This window comes from Nothobranchius furzeri, chromosome 15, assembly GCF_043380555.1.
Source record: "Nothobranchius furzeri strain GRZ-AD chromosome 15, NfurGRZ-RIMD1, whole genome shotgun sequence".
Lineage (NCBI taxonomy): Eukaryota > Metazoa > Chordata > Actinopteri > Cyprinodontiformes > Nothobranchiidae > Nothobranchius > Nothobranchius furzeri.
In genome coordinates, this window is record NC_091755.1 from 34419196 (window position 1) to 34439307 (window position 20112).

Here is a 20112-nt window from a genome sequence, read left to right on the forward strand (position 1 = left end):
TGAAGTGCCTTGGGGGGTTGTAGAACCCTAATAAGACGCTATACAAATACAGGTCATTTGACATTTATCACATTATTAGGTCCAATCACTTTTAGATGCACTTTGTGTTTTTAACACGAAAGACAAATTACAAAAGTCTGGTGTGAAAAATTCTTAAAAAGTCAGATGTATTAGAAAAAAAGGCGACTGCTACTTCAAAAATCTTGCAAAGCTGCATAAGCTCTTCCATTTGCAAAAGTGGATGGGTACGGAGCGAAAAGAAGAGAAAATGAAACTGCACATTTTTAGAGTGAGGCAGGAGTGTTTGAAGGATTGAACCATGGGTGTAATTTTTGTTTCTGCACAAGTGCAATCATCATAATAGTGTAGGTGGGAAATTAAACCTAATCAAACCATTGATCAAACTTGGGAATGTACATTCAAGCAAGGTAAAGGTTTCTTCCACCGCTGCTTGTCCACATAGTAATAGTAACTTTATGAAAGGAATCCAGTTAGAGAAGACTGCTGCAAATACATGCAGCCCTTTCCAGAAAAAAGAAACAATATTTAAAGGCGGGAGACACATTTGCAGTGGTCTCTAGTAGGAATGCCTTGGAGGTCGTACTCGGGGGACAAAAAACACTGGTGCACCATTTCCAGGAACTAGAAGTGAGCCACATCACAGCTGAGCTTCAGATAGCAGGTTTTGGCATCTTATTTCATGATCCTCCTTGTTATGTTCTGTGTTTCTTTTCTAGCTCCAATGTTTTCCTGTTCTTATCTTATCTTATACACAGAGTAGCAAAGTTTCTGTTTTTACCTTATTTGCTGGTATTTGTAGCCTGGCAAGCCAGACTATACATGTGAAACTTTGCAAAGCAAGAATTTGGTCTAGTTCACTAGGCTGTGGTATTTGAATATCTCCTCTTGGATTGGATAACAACAACGCAACTGTACCACTGACTTGCAACGTTGATGTTTTATCTCAACAAATAACAAAAGCCTGGAGAAGTTCTGCTGTGTGGTGGAGTTGCTAATGCTAAAAGTTAGCTTACACTAGCCAAGACATTCTCTGCTGTTTCCTGGGTGCTAAACCAACAACAGCCTTCCCCGTCGTGAGTCCAGTGTGACTGTCAGGCTTTACTAATCCTAAAAATTCACCATCTATGTTCTATCAGAAGCTAATGCAGGAGATAGGTGTAGGAGACTAATTTCATGTTCAGCCTGCGTGAAAAGTTCAGAGTGACCCATTATAATTGGAAATAATCATTAAAAAATGTTTGATAAAAAACACCTAAATGTAGTAGCTAACCACTATACCTGCTCTAGTGTTAATGCAGCCTCTTTCCTTTCCTTTGTTTTGTTTTATTTTTTGCCTCCACGTTTTTGTGCAAGTTCACACAGATAAAAAACACATCATGTGCACCCATGCATGTGCAAATTAGCACACATCTTTCATTGCATGCAACATTTCAGACGCTTTTATGCCCTCGCTGAATGATTAACTCAGTGACGCTCTAAATATACTGACTAAGACCAAGAAATATACTCTAAGAAATTAACTGTTGAAATTACTTAAACAAGTCATGTCAACTGGTTGCACTAAACCTAGCTGCTTTAATGTAGAGTCATTTATGTTGTTAGAGGTTGTTATGTCAAAACTATGAGTGAATATAAGTAAATTCAACATTTCATATTTACAGTGTATGATCCTTGAATGACCTGTTTGTTGGTTTGCTCCAAGTATCTGCTGCAGTGTACAGGTTATATATTACGTCTTCATTAGTAAGTGTAACGACGTTCATTTGCTCAAGGTTGTGGATGTTAGTTTAATTGGCTGTGTGAATCACGGTCTGTCACTTATTAGTACCAGAAGCTAATGCAGTTAGTGTCTGATATGCTTGGTTATCGTGTTATTCTAAATTTTAGGTGTACTCTGGTGAAATTTGCTCTTTTAACAAACAACGGATGGATCTCGTTATTGCTCATTTAAATAAAAACCATTAAAAAACTTCATTTCTATTAGGATTTAAGAGAAAGACTGAAGATACCAAATTCTATTAACAGCTTCTTTTTCCTTATTTACAGCAATTTTATGTCAATAAAGAGAAATTGTTGCTTGTGAGGTGCTCTCCATTTAGAACCTTCTGTCCCATTTATTGCCCATTTGGAGCCTGAAAAGCACAAATTAATCCTTTTATTAGGCACGCAGCATGAAATAGCCTGCTGCTGGGGCTGCTGCTGCTGGTGGACCAAATAGACTGCTGGTTGTGGAAATAACATTTGAAAGTGTGTGTGAATGTGTGTAAGAGTCCAACGTTGTCATAGAAACATCGAACTCGCCGAGCACCGAAACTTCTAACCTCATTACCGACTTCATGGTTCGTTTGAAATAAAATTCTGTTAATGATTTTTAGATAATTAGCTGAAGATTTTCTGGAAAATCAAATGAGTGTCAGAGGGAAGGTGGATTACAGATCACAAGTGTGCAAAATAGCAGCTCATGTTCGATTTCCAAGTTTATAAATACAAATGACATCCTAAAGTGATGATTGCCAGTGAATTTGAGATGAAAATGTCACAGTTATTCAACGTTTTCTCAATTTTTCTGAGGAAGGTAGCTTATTTTCTTAATTGCTATTTTGTCCCATCTGTTTTTAAAATATGTCTCTGATTTTAGAGAATACTCAGGAGTGTTTTAGTTTCTGTCTGATTTTCACCCGTGACCACGTTCCAACATGCACTGGAGGGATTTTTCCTCTCATATAAGTTAGTTTGTCTGTTGGAATAATGCTAGTTGTGACTGTCTCACTTACCCAGAGCACAGTGCTGCTGGGCGCGTGTCGATCTGCTCATGGGCCTGTTGGTTGTTTTAGTGATTATAAAGTAAAAGCTAAATAAGCAGCTCTGTAAACAAAGGTCATAACAAACCAAAAGAAATTTAATGGACTTGGTAATGTGTATCGTGCTTTATTATTTGCACATATATGTTTTATGTGGACTTATTGAGCTTTTATGTATTTATTTGTCATGTTTTATATGTAATAACACACAGCTAATCAAATTAGACTGAAATACACTCCAAAAAATAATTACAAAATAGATATTCCACAATAACACTCATGTTTCTGGTCCACGATAGTGTATTTACTAATGTGTTTATATATTTTAGAGACTTTATACGTAACACGGGCAAATTTGTCCTTCATTCTCCTCCACCTCTTCATGCGGTCGCCACCTCTAAACTCGTCATTTCCGTTCACGTTTGCTCCGTAGTTTGTACTCCTTCAGCCACGGGTGAATAAACGTTCATATTTTCAGACTCTTTCCTTGATATGTTCTTCAATCTTTTTTAGGTCTGCTGATAAATATCTTTTTTACTTTTTGACTAGCCTGTTGACAAAAAAGCAGCATCCCAACCAATCACAAGCTTGCGGTTTCCGTATTTTTTGATGGATAGTTAAAAATAGGGGCGTGTCTCTGTCACCCTCTGCGAGCCAGCCGGAGGGCTCTTGCGTCGATGCATAATGTCGTTGCATGTCTCTGTCCCACCACAGATGGAGAAGTATAAATTAGGCTTAAATCAAATCTGCTAAAGGGGTAAGCATAGTTTATTTGCTGGGCTTCTCACTCCTTCACACTGGAGGCATCAGCAGCACGGAACGGCAGCGGAACAGTTTACTCGCATGCTTCAATGGCGTGCCAGTCCATATCTGGAGCGTCTCAGCCGTGGAGCAGCTTCTCCCCAACCTTGCTAGATCACAAAATCTCTCGAGACTTCAAAAGTCACGGTTTGTTTATGCCACCCGCCATTAAACCAAAAAGAAGAAGAAGGTGGAAATCCCCTTTGATATCACCTGCTGATGTTGTTTGTCTCCACTGCCAGGATTGAAGCCATGAAAAAAAAAACACCGTTGCATTTCTCAAAAGATGCTGGGTGTAAATAAGCTGTTAGGTCATATGTATTGATGTAATCTACAAAGATATGTAATTGCATTGCTGCAATAACATTTTATTTTGAAAGTTACCGAACTGAAAGAGAGTGTGATTTCTGTGTCACGGACAGTTTGGATTAACTCTGTAGACTACAATGGATTCTCTTTGAAGCAGCGACATTCCGCTACCGTTCCGCACCGCTGATGCCACCAGTGTGAAGTAGGCTTTAGATTTATTTGCTAGGAACAATTACTTTCTTGAAAATCAGTTTTTGCAGTGTATATAGATGTAGCGTGATTAATGATTGACATTATCACTACATATTAATTATGACCAATAAGATGTGATGATTCCATATAAATATGAAATATCAATCTGATTGATCTTTGGATGTTTAATCAGAAGATTCTCTGGTTCTTTGCTTCTTTAGGGACCATAAACACACTTCGTATTAATTCAGACAGAATCAGTATATAGTTTTAAAATGAATTTAATAATTTTTCCTAAACTAATAATTATACATGAAAAGATATGAAGATATGTGATGTAAGTATGTAAATTTTATTTATATAGCACTTATCACAGACATAGAATCACAAAGTGCTTCATATAGATCAAAACAAAATAAAACAACATAACATAGTAAAATCAAAATGCTCTCAAAACAGAATTAGATTAACATCAGAAAGAATAAAGTCATAAAATTATAAATTGTCATTAAAGATGAAAGATTGCAAATTTGAGTTAAAAATAAGAAAATAAAAGATCCTTATCTTTTATTAGGATTAGGTAAAAGCAGCTTTAAATAGAAGGGTCTTTAGCTGTTTTTTAAAAGTGTCCAGACTGTAAATGCTACGTAGGAATAAAGGAAGATCATTCCAGAGTCGGGGTGCAACAGCCTGGAAGGAGCGATCACTTCGACTTTTAGATCTGGTCTTTGGAACTTCTAGAAGGTTCTGGTGGGTGGACCTGAGGGCTCGGGTTGGGGCATAAGGCTTTAATAGTTCGGTAATATAGGGAGGAGCTTGACCATGTAGAGCAGTGGTTCCCAAACTTATTTAGCCGCGCACCCCCTTCTATGTCCCGACCATGTCGACGCACCCCCCCCCCCCCCCCCCGCCCCCACATCGGGGCATGGCTATATATATATATATATATATACACATATATATATATATATATATATATATATATATATATATATATATATATATATATATATATATATCAGATGTCAAGCTAAACAGAGAGGGTTAAAAAAAATCCCCATCACTTTCATTTTTTAAATAGTAATTAATAAACATTCGATACCATTACAATTTCCTTTGATTTCATTTTGAATAAATATTTAGAGTGCCCAGGTAGCACATAAACAATGCAATTTAACGGTTTTCTTAAAGTAGGAACGTTTAACCTGTGCGGCCAGAGCGCTCTCCTTCCTTCTGCTCTGCGTAAACCTGAACTGATCACCTACTTGTGCGTAATCAAATGTCAATAGGGGACAAGATGTAGCCATGAGGTTCACTTTTACCTCAGACCGACTTATTGCTGTTTTATGGTGTGGCTGAATCTGTGATCCGCTGCCACGCTGACTGGAATAAGTGCTGCAGTAACGTGAGTTGTGGTCAGGTTCATGAGGAGTCACTGGCTGGAGCGGACCCGACTCATCCCAGAAGCTAATATCTTAATTTGACCTTGAATGAAAAATAACCTCTTAAAAGTTTTTATCACGGTGGAGGCAGCATTCATTTCTGCCTTCAGTCTGACGGCTGCCGGAGTTAAAGCAGCGTGTGCGCTTATTGAATCTGTGTGCGTGTGTGTGTGTGCGCGCGCACGCGCTCGCGGCACAGCCGCGCAAGTCACCGCGTCTCGCGCTATTTAAACCAATGTTGTAAAATGACTTCTGCCCAGCCCAGATGTGCTCACTTGTGCACCTGTGAGCCGTGGTTCAGCCGGAACGTGTCTGACCTCTGACAGACGCACTCTGAACTTCAGATCTTCAGCGTGCTGTTAATAGCCTGAATGGGAATCATTTCTTGTTATTTTGTTACATCCACAATGTTCTGTGTGTGAGGTTTACAACGTCAGAACACCTGCATGAGACAGGTGTTAATTACAATCTACCAGAATGACTCACCACCTTCAGATTCCTCCAACACCGTTAAAAATGATCAAATACGGAACATATCGGCGTGCACAGGCCAGAGTGCTGAAGCTCGGCGCATTGTTATTATGAAGCTATGGCACACGTGGAGGACACGCGCGCGCGCGACGGAACATATCGGCGTGCGCAGGCCAGAGTGCTGAAGCTCGGCGCATTGTTGTTATTATGAAGTTAGGGCACACGTGGAGGACACGCACGCGCGCGACGGAACATATCGGCGTGCGCAGGCCAGAGTGCTGAAGCTCGGCGCATTGTTATTATGAAGCCATGGCACATGTGGAGGACGTGCGCGCGCGCAAAAATATACTTGTTTTCAATTACATTTATTGTGCCCACTTACTTTTTCTTTGGCCCACCCACAAATGAGTTTCTACGCTAATAGTGACATATGACAGACTTCTCTGAGCTCCGCAGCCATTACACTTTTCATCTCGCGCACCCCCTAGCGGCAGCTCGCGCTCCCCCAGGGGTTATAATCAGGATTCTAAAATTAACTCTAAAGTTAACGGCTAACCAGTGCAGAGACGTCAGAATAGGAGTGATGTGTGCTCTTCTGGTTGCTCCAGTTAGGAGCCTCGCAGCAGAGTTCTGGACCAAATGAAGGCGTTCAAGGGCTTTTTGTTAAAACATGTGAAGAGTGTGTTACAGTGATCTAGACGGGAGGAGATTAAGGCATGGATGACCATTTCAAGTTCACATTTTGACACCAACTTCACAGTTTGGAGATATTTCTTAAAGGATAAAAACTGTTTCGGACCAACGTTTTTGAGTGATCTTCAAGAGACATTGATTGGTCAAAAATAACACCCAAATTCCGTAAGTTTGTCTTGACGGCAGAGGATAAATGACCAAGTTTTTGACTAAGGGGAGCCATGCTCTTAGGGGCCATGATCAGAGATTCAGTCTTTTCAGAGTTTAACTGGAGGAAGTTATCTTCTAGCCAGATGGTGGTAGCTGAAAGACACTCTAGTAAATCAGACAGTTTGTAGAGCTCAGAATACTTAACGGAACAATACAGCTGAATATCATCTGCATATAGGTGATAAGAGACATTATGAAAAGAATCAAGTGTCTATCCAAGAGGGTGTGTGTACAGCAGAAACAACAGTGGACCCAAAACAGAGCCTTGGGGTGCCCCATTGAACAGATCAGTAGAATCTGACATGATTTGGTAAATGGCCTGTATTTGATATAGCGCCTTCTAGAGTCCTGGAACCCCCCAAGGTGCTTTACAACACAATCAGTCATTCACCCATTCACACACACACATTCACACACTGGTGGGGATGAGCTACAATGTAGCCACAGCTGCCCTGGGGCGCACTGACAGAGGCGAGGCTGCCGAGCACTGGCGCCACCGGTCCCTCCGACCACCACCAGCAGGCAACGTGGGTTAAGTGTCTTGCCCAAGGACACAACGACAGCGACAGACTGAGCGGGACTCGAACCTGCAACCTTCCGATTACGGGGCGAGCACTTAACTCCTGTGCCACCGTCGCCCCATACAGACACTGTAACTTCTCTTAGAAAGGTACGATCTAAACTGTTATATTCTGGTCTAATTCACGACAAACTCCAGAATATCTATTTCCTACCCAACGGGGTAGTAAGGTTTATTAACAAGACTTCACCAACATACAGTCTCTGCCGGCATCCTATAACGGTGCGTACTCTAAAAACGCCCGTGCAGCAACACAACACACTGCGGAACCAACCAAGCCAAACAACAATGCACATCATTACATCCCTTCTCTTTTTTTTTCTTTTTTTTTTCCTTCTTCTCACTAAGGGAGAAACAATATGAAACACTAACAGAACACAAAAACATTCCCAGAACACAAAAACATTCCACTATTCGAACATATGCATTTCTGCAACTGTAGTGGACATGTGTGTCCATAGAACACATAACTTCTCCCCTCAACCAGTAAAGACTGTCAAGTCCTCATTATGGCACATAGTCCTTGTACCGAAGTGGTGGAACCACTTTGCGGCCTGACCGTGTCCTGATACCCTCTGTTACCACGTCAGACTCAATCCGCTGCTCACGACTTCCCGACGGATCAGTCACTGAGCTGCTCAGTGCCCCAGTGTCTGTCATGGCATTGTCTGGATCCATCACGCCTGCATGTCTCAGGTGCCTCCGATTCCTCCTCAGGACACTCCCAGAATCCAACCGAACCTCATAGGACCTCGGGTCAACAGCCCCAACAACCACTCCCCTGCTCCAAGTGGAGTGGCGGTCCAAAGGCTGAACTCTGACACTGTCCCCAAGCGTCAAAGAGTCCATGTCACGTGCTGACCGATCATAGCACTCTTTTCTGCGCTTCTGTTTCATCTGCAACTCCCGCCGGGCAGGAATGACTTTTGGCCTTAGCAGGCTCGTCCTGGTTGGCAAAAGCGTCCGTGTTCTCCTGCTGAGCAGCCTCTGAGCTGGGCTGGTCTCCAGGCCTTGTGATGGTGTGTTGCGATGGTCCAGAATCGCCAGATACGGGTCCTGCCCCGCCAGTTTTGCCTTTAGCAGCAGCCTTTTCGCTGTCTTCACCGTTGATTCGGCCTTCCCATTACTCTGAGGGTAACCTGGCGAAGATGTTTTGTGCTGAAAATCCCACAGTCGACTAAATCTCAGAAACTCACCGGACGTATACTGTGGTCCATTATCTGAGACAACAAGGTCTGGGATGCCCTGTCTGGCAAAGTGGGCCTTCATCTTCCTAATCACTGTGGTGGACTTAGTGTCCGGGAGATAGTCGATTTCCCAGAAGTTTGAATAGTAGTCCACTGTGATAAGGTAGTCCTTGTTGTCAAACATGAACAGGTCTGAGGCCACCTTAGCCCATGGTCTCGTCGGGATCTCGTGAGGAACCAAAGTCTCTTTCTGCTGTCTGTAATCTACTGACCTGCAGATGTCACACTTAGTCACATACGTCTTAATTTGTTCATTCATGCCTGGCCAATACACACACTCACCGGGTCTCTGTAGGCAACCTTCTACACCTAGGTGTGTCGAGTGCAGTCTGGCTATGATCTGTTGTCTCATGACAGTCGGGACAACAACACGTTCACCCCTAAAGACAAGTCCATCCTGACTACTCAGTTCATCCTGGAACGAGAAGTATGGTCTGATGTCACCGTCCATGTCTCTTTTGTCAGTTGGCCACCCTCTGTGAATTGTGTCTATGAGGGTTTGTAGTGCTTTGTCCTCCTGTGTAGCAATCCTTATGCTGTTTAATCTGTCTGGTGAGATGGGTGCATGAGTGACCATGTTAATGCTCTCTATTTCCTCCTCTATGGAGCCCTGAGGTGCGCACTCTGGAAGATATGCCCTACTCAACGTGTCAGCTAATAGCATGTCTTTGCCTGGCACATACACCACATCTAAGTCATATTTCTGAATGCGCATAAGCATCCTTTGCAACCGTTTGGGTGCACTCAACAGCGGTTTCCTTACAATGGTCTCCAAAGGTTTGTGATCACTGTGTACAACCACTTTACGACCATAAGTGTACTGGTGAAACTTCTCCAAACTGAAAACAACAGCCAAAAGCTCCTTCTCTATCTGGGCATAACCTTGCTCTGTACATGTAAGAGCTCTACTCGCAAAAGCCACAGGCTTACCCTTCTGCATGAGTGCTGCACCTAATCCTTTGTCAGAAGCATCACACTGTACTGTCAGCTCTTCCTCTGGGCAGTAGTATTTCAGGACTGGAGCCACTGCTATAGTCTCTTTCAGTCTCTGGAAAGCATCGTCATGACGAGTCGTCCAATTCCACTCACTGTCTTTGTGTGTCAGTCGTCTCAGTAAGTCACAGTGATCAGACAGATGTGGGCAAAACTTTGCTAAGTAGTTCACCATCCCTAACAGTCTCTGCACTGCCTTCACATCTGTCGGCCTGGGCATCTGCTCTATAGCCCTAACCTTCTCTGGGTCTATTTTCAGACCGTTGCATGTCAGCTGATGTCCAATGTACGTAGTCTCCTTCTGTTTAAGTTTGAACTTGTCTGCATTCAACTTAATGTTTTTCTGCCTGCAACGGGACAAAAACTGTCGCAGCTTCTCGTCATGGTCCTGCACTGCTTCTGCTTCCGTGTCTCCTTGACCCGTGATCAGCACATCATCTGCAATGATGTAGATCCCTGCCAGACCATCCAAAGCTTGTGTGAGCTTTCTCTGAAACACTTCCGGAGCTGGACTTATCACCATTGGCATCCTCAGCCATCTGTAGCATCCAAACGGAGTCGAAAATGTTGTCAGGTAGCTCGACTCCTCCTCCAGTTTCACGTGCCAGAATCGACTCTTCACGTCGCAGACAGAGAACACTTTAGCCTTTGACAGATCCGGCAAAATGTCCTCAATGGTGGGCAATGGGAAGTGGCTCCGTTGTAGGGCTTTGTTTAAGGGTTTTGGATCTATGCACACCCTTAAATCCCCGCTCTGCTTTTGGACCACAACCATCCCACTTATCCAGTCAGTGCTGCATTCAACCGGTGTAATGATCTCTCTGCGCTGAAGATCTTGAAGCTCCTTTTTTAACGGCTTTATCATTGCAATAGGGACACGCCGTTTTGGTAACTGTACTGGTTTCACTGCTTCATCCACTTCGAGCCGTAACTCTCCCTCCAAACAGCCATCTCCTGTGAAAACATCCGCATATTCCGCCTTAATCTGATCTATGTCCCACTCCTTGGCTGTAGGGGGTTCTGAAGTAACGATGCTGTCCAGTTTCAGGATGTTTTCATAGTGCACCTTTATGAGTTTCATTGCTTTGCTGGCTCTCTTGCCCAGCAGTGGTACTTTACAGTCTTTGTCAACCACTTGGAACTCCAACCGATACAGTTTCTGATTTCTCGGGTTACGTAACTTAACTTTGCACTTTCCCAATGGCTTTATCTTACTTCTGTTGTACATCATCAGCACTGTCTGTGAGTCCTCCAACTGAGTGTTGGGGCTTAGCATGTGGATTGGCATTACATTACAACTGGCCCCACAGTCGATCTGGAAATTTACCATCTCTATGCCCATCAACATGCCTGCAAAGAGTCGGGTGTCTCTCACTTTATCAGTGTTTTTTGTAGTTGAATCGTGCGTGTCTGCCTCTGTAACACAGAGAACGTCTTCACACTCATCACTCTCACATGCTGTCACATTGTGTACATTCGACCTTCTTGTCTGCTCTGCATGTACTGTGCATTTAACTGCAAAGTGGTTTTCTCTGCCACACTTTTTACATTTCTTCCTATATGCAGGACATTTTTCCTTCTTCCTTTCATGTGTTCTGCCACAAAACTTACAGTCCACTGCGTCGCTGAACTGTGTCTGGCGCGCAGCTACACGCACAGCATGCACCTCCTCCACTGTAGCTCCCGAAATGGTTTTGCTGTTTTCCCGCGACAGCTCCGCGGCTCTGCAGAGTTGTATGCATGCATCCAGTGTCAAGTTTTTCTCCCGCAGCAGTCTCTCCCTCAAACTCGGGTTGTTAAGGCCACATACAATCCTGTCCCGAAGCAATGAGTCTCTTATTACACCAAAATTGCACGTTCTCGCCAGCAGCCGTAACTCCGTCACATAGGTGTCGATTGTCTCACTGGTGCCTTGGTTTCTCGTGAAGAATCGATACCGCTCCACAGTTTCATTAACGGCCGGGTTGCAATGATTATCAAACTTCTCGACGATGTCCTCAACCGTCCACTGATCCCTCGACGTGTCGCCCATTAGCGTGTCTAGCAGCTCCCTGCCGCTCACCCCAACAAGATAACAGAAAAGGCTCACTTTTTTCTGTTCGTCGTCTGGGTCCATGGTCAGCTCCACATAGAGCATAAACTCGTCCCTCCAGGTCTTCCATGTCCGCGATACGTTACTGGAGTCCAACAGCAGCGTCGGCGGTGCTTTAAGGCCCTCCATGGCTCGCAGCGGTGCTAACTCACTTAGCCGCCAATAGCACACCGCTTCGTCAGGCGTCTCCCCGGGGTCCACTCCGGCCGTGCTGCTCACTCCGCTGCCACCATGTTATATTCTGGTCTAATTCACGACAAACTCCAGAATATCTATTTCCTACCCAACGGGGTAGTAAGGTTTATTAACAAGACTTCACCAACATACAGTCTCTGCCGGCATCCTATAACGGTGCGTACTCTAAAAACGCCCGTGCAGCAACACAACACACTGCGGAACCAACCAAGCCAAACAACAATGCACATCATTACATAAACCAGTCTAGAACAGTTCCAGAGATCCCCACCGAGTCACCAAGTCTGTTAATTAAGATGATGTGATCAACAGTGTCAAAAGATCACATGATTGGGAGCTAACACTGAAATAAGTGAGCAAAGGGTTGTTTTGGGAGTCCAGATGGTGTTACCATGAAAGGTGCATGAAAGATTATGTTGTGTCAATTGGATGGTGAAAAATAGACCCTTTTGTGCGTTACATAGAAGAATACTGTCATTACGTGAGTTCTGAAGCAAATATTTAATCTGAAAAACTAGAATTTGATCAACATAAACAAATTTTTAATTCTTATACTATTCTAACCTCGCCTCACCTCTTGCTTTTGTTTGTGTGTGCCAACCCAACTCTCTCACCTGTCACCAGGGGTTTTCCTTTTATAATACAGTGTTACCCAAAGATAACTCCAGTTAGGATGCTGGGGCTTAAATGATCCTGTTCCTTTGGACAGGCACAGTAAAAAAGAGAAACATTGTTTTATTTTTTTTCATGTTTGTTTCTCCACAAATGTGATTGTATAAATGTTTGCAGAGAGAAACCCGGCAGCAGCAAGTTAAACATTCTTTCTGTGGCGCTTTTCCCTCTCCCCTTGCCCTCTCTCATCTCACTCTGTTTCCTTTTGATTATTTTCACACCAGCCTCCATTTGGCAGAGTTTGGCTGCTATCGTTTCAGAGCCTGAGGTGACAAAAGGAGCGAGAGTCCGATTGTTTGTCAGCTTTGCTCCCCAGGCTATAATCCTGTCATCCAGCACCCTCCTAAATCAGCTGAAAACCATTCAATCGGCTGTAAGTTAGCTCTTTTAACTCTCATGAAGCCAGTTGGCGACTGTATCAGTCAATAGGCTTGAAGGTTAATCATGTCTACATTCAGCTGGTTCCTCTGTCAGTCAGTTCGGTGACTGATGTGACTACTGAAAGCCAAAATCTGATCAGAAACGTCTTTTTTTAAAGCGTTTTAACGATCCGGTGAGTCAACATCAAATAAACCACACAGAGTCACCCTGACGAATAAAATTTTGAAAATCCAATTCATGCTTTTTTATTTCATGGTTACTTAGTCTGTGCCTGCTGTTGTGTTCTCTGTGTGTGAAGAATTGTTCATACGCCCAGAATAATTGATTTTGCTCACTTAGAAAAGGGCCAGGCAGCTGTGTGTGTGTATGAGTGTGTATGTCTTTATTAGATGTGTTTTTCTTTGCTTGAAAATGTCAAATTCTACAAAAGATGCTGACTAAGAATTGCCAGACCAGCTAAGAAGAGTCACACTAACCAGGTAAATTAAGTTTTAACTAAACCTAAAGCTGGCCGTGATTTCAGATTCTCACCAAGACTTTTTAATTCAATTTCTACTTTTCCAGAAAGAACAAACAACTCGTGTTCAGCACCAAAATTCGCCCACATTAGCATCAGCAAATGTTTTTTATTGTCAAAGTGTGGTGTCATAAGAGCTGCTGCATGATGCAAAATGAGGTGTTCAATGACCAGAAAAAGCTGTTTTTTATGGCGCTCAGTGAATTACGTCACGTGGGGGAATTCCACCATGTTTTTCAGTGTTGGGACTTTAGTAATAGCGACTTTGAAGGGATACTTAGCAACTTTTTCATATTTGAAAATGATTTTCTTGAGCCAGTCTGTGATAAAATGACCTTTTACAGTGTTAATGAAAGGCCACAGCACCTATCGCCCCTGTGGCCATAATATTCCACTTGCAACTTCAGACTAGCTGCTGTTTTAGACTGAACATACCTGGCATTGCAGTCTGGTTGCAGCACATTTTCTGCATGTTTTAGATCATGAACACAGCTGATGTGTTTCGTTTAGTGATGAATCACTCCTGTAGACACGTAGGAAGGCTGGTGAGACATTTCAGCTGTTAGTTTAGATTGGGGCAGCAGTAGCTCAACAGGTTGAGCGGGTTGTCCAGTAATCAGAAGGTTGCAGGTTCGATCCTGGCTCCGGACAGAGAATTCTGCTGTTGTGTCCTTGGGCAAGACATTTAACCCACCTTGCCTGCTGGTGGTGGTCAGAGGGACCGGTGGCGCCTGTGCTCGGCAGCCTCGCCTCTGTCAGCGCGCCGCAGGGCAGCTGTGGCTATATCGTAGCTCATCACTATCAGTGTGTGAATGTGTGTGTGAATGGATGAATGATGTACTGTAGTGTAAAGCACTTTGGAGTCCTTACTCTGAGAGGCGCTATACAAGTGCAGGTCATTTATCATTGAGGTGTTAAAAAGACAAACACGCCGCAAGATGATAGATTTTGGTTTTACAAACGTACACAAAGGGGTCCTAAAATGGGCAAATGCATGCTCAAATTAAGGTGTATTCATTCAGTCTTAGTCTTCTCTTTAGCATGCATTCAGTTTGTGTTTGCATGTATCTGAACCAGGAGCCCATAGGAGCAGCAATTAGTGTGTTTGTGTTCTGAATCATCTGTTAGAGGAGCGTGGAGGAGAAAAGGGCTGACTGCCAAGTAAATCAGCCACCTCAGCCGGAGAAAATTCAGAAATGGTTATGATTGTCGACTGGATTCACAATTTTAGTCAAATGACATAATGTGCCTATTTAAAAGTAGAGTGAGGATTGTGTGTGAAGTCGCAGAAAACAGTGTGAGTGAGCAGAGTGAGTGAGATAAAAGCCAGGAGAAGAGCAGTAAGAAAAGCCATAAAGATATTAAATAAAAGTCCTCAAATTTAACATCTTAAAGTTGTTATAAGGACTACACTTGGATATTGTGAAGCGGGCGTGAGAGTGTTGCAGAGCAGGGACGGTGTTAGGCCCGGCTACTTGGGCTGAAGCCCCGGATGTTTAGTGAAAAGCCCCGGATCTCAAACGCGGAAGTAACATGCAGTACCAAAGTCCAACAGAGAGGGAGCAGCTGGCAGTAGTTTGTATACAGCCTGCCTGAGCCTCCACCACTGAAGAAGAAGCCCTTCAGCAGCCGGCTTCTTCTACACTCTGCCTGAAACGCATGAGTGAAGATGGACATAAGGACGTTTTTTAGACCAAAAGTACAACGACAGAACCCCAGCTTTGATGAGACTGGTGTTTGTGAGTCTTATTTGAAAATATTTGTTGTGCTGCTGGTTTGCCTAAAGTTAGCTTACTATCAGGTAACGTGGTTGGAGAAAGAAAGGGAATATTTACTATCGTCTCACACTAAACACTAACAGGAACAATACTCTGCCCTGAATATGCTTAATGTGTAGCTTCAGATTAAAAATTATGTGGTACAAGACAAATATGATGTTGACTAGTGAGAGTCACGTGTGTGTGTGTGTGCGTGCATGCATGCGTGCGTGTGTGTGTGTGTGTGTGTGTGCGCGCGTGCGTGTGTGTGTGTGTGTTAAGCCCTGGATGTTCTTCAGTCCTTAATCCGCCCCTGTTGCAGAGAAACAAATGAGTTCTGAGAGGATTTGCATTGTCACCAGAGCCGTTTCAAGACATTTGAGGGCCCAAAGCTAAATCAACATGGCGGGGGCTCCCACCCCTTGTACTTAAAGGATCCACAGCATAGACACATTAAGTTCACCTAAACGTTATATAAATTAAGTAGAGTTGGGACAGTGAAGACACTGTTTACATATGCTTACTGCACCTATAATGCTGCACCCTTGGTAATGTTTACATTTGAACATTTGCAACAACCTCACCACTATCCCATTAAAAAAACATAAACAAATGTGTATTAAAATCTCCCTATTAAACTATTAAAGGGGCAGCATACTGAGCTTTCACAGTTGTGCTTATTTATTAAACAGCCATTGTCTGGAGGCCCCTGGCCAACTCAGGGCCCCCAGACAATTGCCTTGTTGCAACGGGCCTGGTTATCAATGTAGGTTCAGAACCAAAAAGCACCAAAACACAAAACAAATATTACATTAAACATTTTTTGCAGATACAAAAAATAATTATATTAATAGGAACAGAAATTAGCAATGGAGCTAGCTGACTCTCACACTTCCAGCTGAGTGTGTGGCTCTGGTTATGAGATCATACCATTTTAGACAGAATAAATGCAATTCTTTTTGGTTACAGATATTTTAAAAAAAGAAGAATCCCCCTTATGTTTATGTTTATTTATTTGGCAGACGCTTTTATTCAAAGCGACTTACAATTTATAACCTATAGGGCATGTTGTGATCTGTGGGGGAAACCGGAGTACCCGGAGGAAACCCACGCATGCATGGGGAGAACACGCAACTCCACGCAGAAAGGCCGCAGCCGAGCCGAGTTTCCAACCTGCAACCTTCGTGCTGCGAGGCAACAGTGCTAACCACTGCGCCACCATGCAGCTACTCCCACTGTGACTAGCTATAAGCTTGCCTGTCTAATCTACATTTTCTCAAACTGAGGCTGTTCAGAAGAGCGCTCTATGCCCATTTCCGTTTGTGCCTTTGTCCGTGTAATGTTAAAATAGCACATGATGTCTGCTCCAAAACAGACTTGTAAAAAAGCAACGTTTCAAAGGAAATTTCTGTTGGGACTTTGTTGAATCTGCAAAGATTTCAATCAGCATGCCTACGATTTTTTTCGGTGAAAACCCTATAGATATAATTTTCCTTTTGAGTGGATTTAACGATTTGTGTGGTGTGTGTGTAGCTCTCAGACGCAGTGAGAAAAGAGGAGAAAGGGAAAGGAACAGAGAAATAATGGGAGGTGAGGTGGAGAGAATGAAGGCAGGAGAGGCAGATGGAAATAAATGGTCCGTACAAAAGCAATTCTGTCAGCAGCCCTGAGTGGGGAGAAACAGAGGCATAGTGGGAATGGAGGAGGTGCAAGAAATAGATGTTTGGTTTGGATTCACCACTAACCTAAATGGACTTGTTTTGCTGCAGGTCTGGAGGTGGAATAAGGAACATTCTCATCTGAGGGTGAAACCTGGTAAACCAAATCAACCAACAGATTTAGAACTAAAATACTGGTCGGGCCACGTGGCGTAACAAATAAGGAGTTTTTTTCAAATTCTGCCAAATTATGCAACTGATTTTTTTAGATTTTATTAATAAACTATTTATAAACTAGACAGATGTTTTAGTTACGACAGTGCTTTTAAAGTGCAGGAATGGCACAAGGACCAGATGCGACTTTGAGGGCTAGATGTGGTGTGAGAACGACAAACAGGGTCAGCGGCGGTCCACTTACCCTATAAGAGTGGGAATGAAAAATGCCAGGAGCTTAAAAAAGAAGTGATTCAATCAGGAAAAGGAAAGGAAAGCAGTGGAAGATGGCTGTTATTAGCCCCGGCTGAAAAGAAAATTGAAAGTTAGACAATGAAAAAGACTGGAAGGGGGAAATAGTCTGTATTTAAAAGTTTGGAAAGGAAATAAATCATTTTTCACTTTAAAACTGGAATTTCGTGCATTGATTAATTGGATGAAATGTTTTTATTCTTTTATTTTGTTAAAGGTTTTGATTATTACTCATTTTAATTTCAAAAAGGCTGATTTCTGAAAGAGGAAACGAACGTTGCTGCCCAAACTGAAGCTTCCTGAAATGATCTTGTTTTGTTTATGAACTAAAGTTAACTAACAGTCACTCACTGTCAAAATCTTTCCCTGCTGCTCTCAAAGCAACATTTCATGATCATTAACAGCGGCTTTGTTTTGCTTGTCTTCTGTTCCAGGGGTCCGATGGGGAGTCCCAAACCAGGCGTGCAACAAGGAGGGCATGGAGGAGGAGGAATGGGTGGAATGGCAGGAGGAGGAATGGGTGGAGGAGGGATGGGTGGAGGAGGAATGGGTGGAGGAGGGATGGGGGGAATGGGAGCAGGCATGGGTACTGGTGGGGGAATAGGGTCCAGAGCTGGAGAACCATACCGGCTGGCCGCTCACGACAGCCCGACCTCCCCTCGACACATGCAGGCCAGCCAGGGGTCTGGCATGGGGCAGGGCCCGGGATCTGGACACGGGATGGGTCACGCTCCAGCTGGGTCCGGCATGGGAGGCCACGGGGGTCAAAGTCCCGGTCAGCATGCCTCCCGTCGAAACCTCCAGGTAGACTTCAGCAGTTCAAGTGGCTCTCGCACAGGCCGGTCTCCCTCTGTGTCCCCTGACCGCGGTGTGACACCCACCTCACCCTACTCCCTGCCACAGATTGCTCCCATGCCGAGCAGCAAACTGTGTCCGGTGTGCACCACCACCGAGCTGTCCAACCCCCCGGCTGTACCCAACTACAACACCTGCACCCAGTGTAAGGCCACGGTGTGCAACCAGTGTGGATTCAACCCCAACCCTCACCTTACTGAGGTAGGTCAGGCCCCGATGTGCACGTGGGAAAATGGTCCTCTGGGGACATGTGGAAGATATTTGCAGCCTTCGATATATACGCTATGATGTGATTAACTTAATATTGATAACCTAAGAAATGAATGAGCGCAGTGAAAGTAAAGCATGGCTTAGCTAAGAAGAATAAGAAAAAGGAGATTTTGTGATGGGTAACCAGATGTTGCTGAAACTCTGAGGCCTAGTCCACACGTAGTCAGTTTTTTTAAAAAAATGAATATCCACCCCTCCAAAAACGTGCATCCACACCACCTCGTTTTAATAAAAAACTCTGTCCACACGTACCCGGATAAATACGTTGCTAAGGACATGCCAGACCTGTAGGCAGCAGTACTTCCCCCGTTCTTAACCTCGTCCTTCGTCTGTGGTCTTCCACAAGGAGCAGTAATTCCGCTTGCAAAAACAAACAAGCAAAAAGCGCTTGGACAATTGATAAAGCGAGCGCAGCTCTGAGGGCATCCATGCTGTCGGCTAGTGTAAACACAGGTCGCACACGTGATGTCAGCATTTTTTGTCGCGGAAAGTGACGTTGCGGACCTTAAAACTCCGGTTTTGTCCGTCCACACGCAGACACCCAAAACGGAGAAAACGCAGATCTTCACTTTGGCCGAAGTTTTTAAAAAGATCCATTTTCGTGTGAAAAAACTCCGTTTTCATGTGGATGACAGGCCAAAACGTAGAACAATATCTACGTTTTGGCAGATCCCCGGCTACGTTTGGACAGGGCCTTAATCTCCAATTATCGTAGCAAGGTGAGACCGACAGGTCATGATGCCTGGATGAGAGATACAACTTTGTACTCACAGAAAGCAAAAGGAAAAGGAAAAAAGAAGATGTTTATTTATTCATTAACTTATTTAATTAAGTGAAAAGAAGATGAATTCAGCATGTGGTTGAAAATATCAAAACCCAGCCATATCAACATAAAACGCTGTCTTTGTTTTGGTAGGCACACGAGCAACACTGGTGGCCATCACAGTAAATAAATTAAACTTCAACTGAACTGTAAAATTATTATTAACATGTTTATTTCTGTCGTGATATTTTTTAACATGGGAGTCAATGGGAACCTTCTCCTGATAGCGCCAGCCCCTAGTGGATGAGGGGAGAACTGCCATTTTTGTCACTGGTTTGGCTTCACTTCTGGCAGGCAGAGCTTCCCCCTTGCTTTAAAATAGCACACGCATTTTCCATGGCCAAAGTGTATCGCCCAGATGCATTCTGGGAAATCTGAAGAAAATGCATCACTGCTGACACACTTTTTCAACCTTTATTAGATGGTTCATCCATGCCAATTTGATGGAGTTGGTGAAATCATTGCTAGGCAAACACGACTTTGCTGCTTGTTTCCAGGATGTGCCCCCCCACATCATTGTCATTCTCAGCCAAACACATAGTTGTGATTCCTTTGTTCATCTACTGTATTTACAGTATAGCAGCTTGTGTCTGGATTATGTGGGATTATCTTTAAGACCTAACTTTGATCTCTGCTCGCTATGTAGTCGTACACGGAGTGCGTTTGT

General features: G+C 43.5%; 1 protein-coding gene across 3 annotated transcripts in view; it reads left to right on the plus strand.

The window, feature by feature from the left end:
- Positions 1–20112, plus strand: part of bsna (bassoon presynaptic cytomatrix protein a) — a 168220-nt gene that overhangs the window by 15411 nt on the left and 132697 nt on the right. For all 3 annotated transcript variants that reach the window (XM_070544754.1, XM_070544755.1, XM_070544756.1), the window contains exon 2: positions 17932–18553. In XM_070544754.1, coding sequence (XP_070400855.1) covers positions 17932–18553 — 622 coding nt within the window. The remainder of the gene's footprint in view (positions 1–17931; positions 18554–20112) is intronic.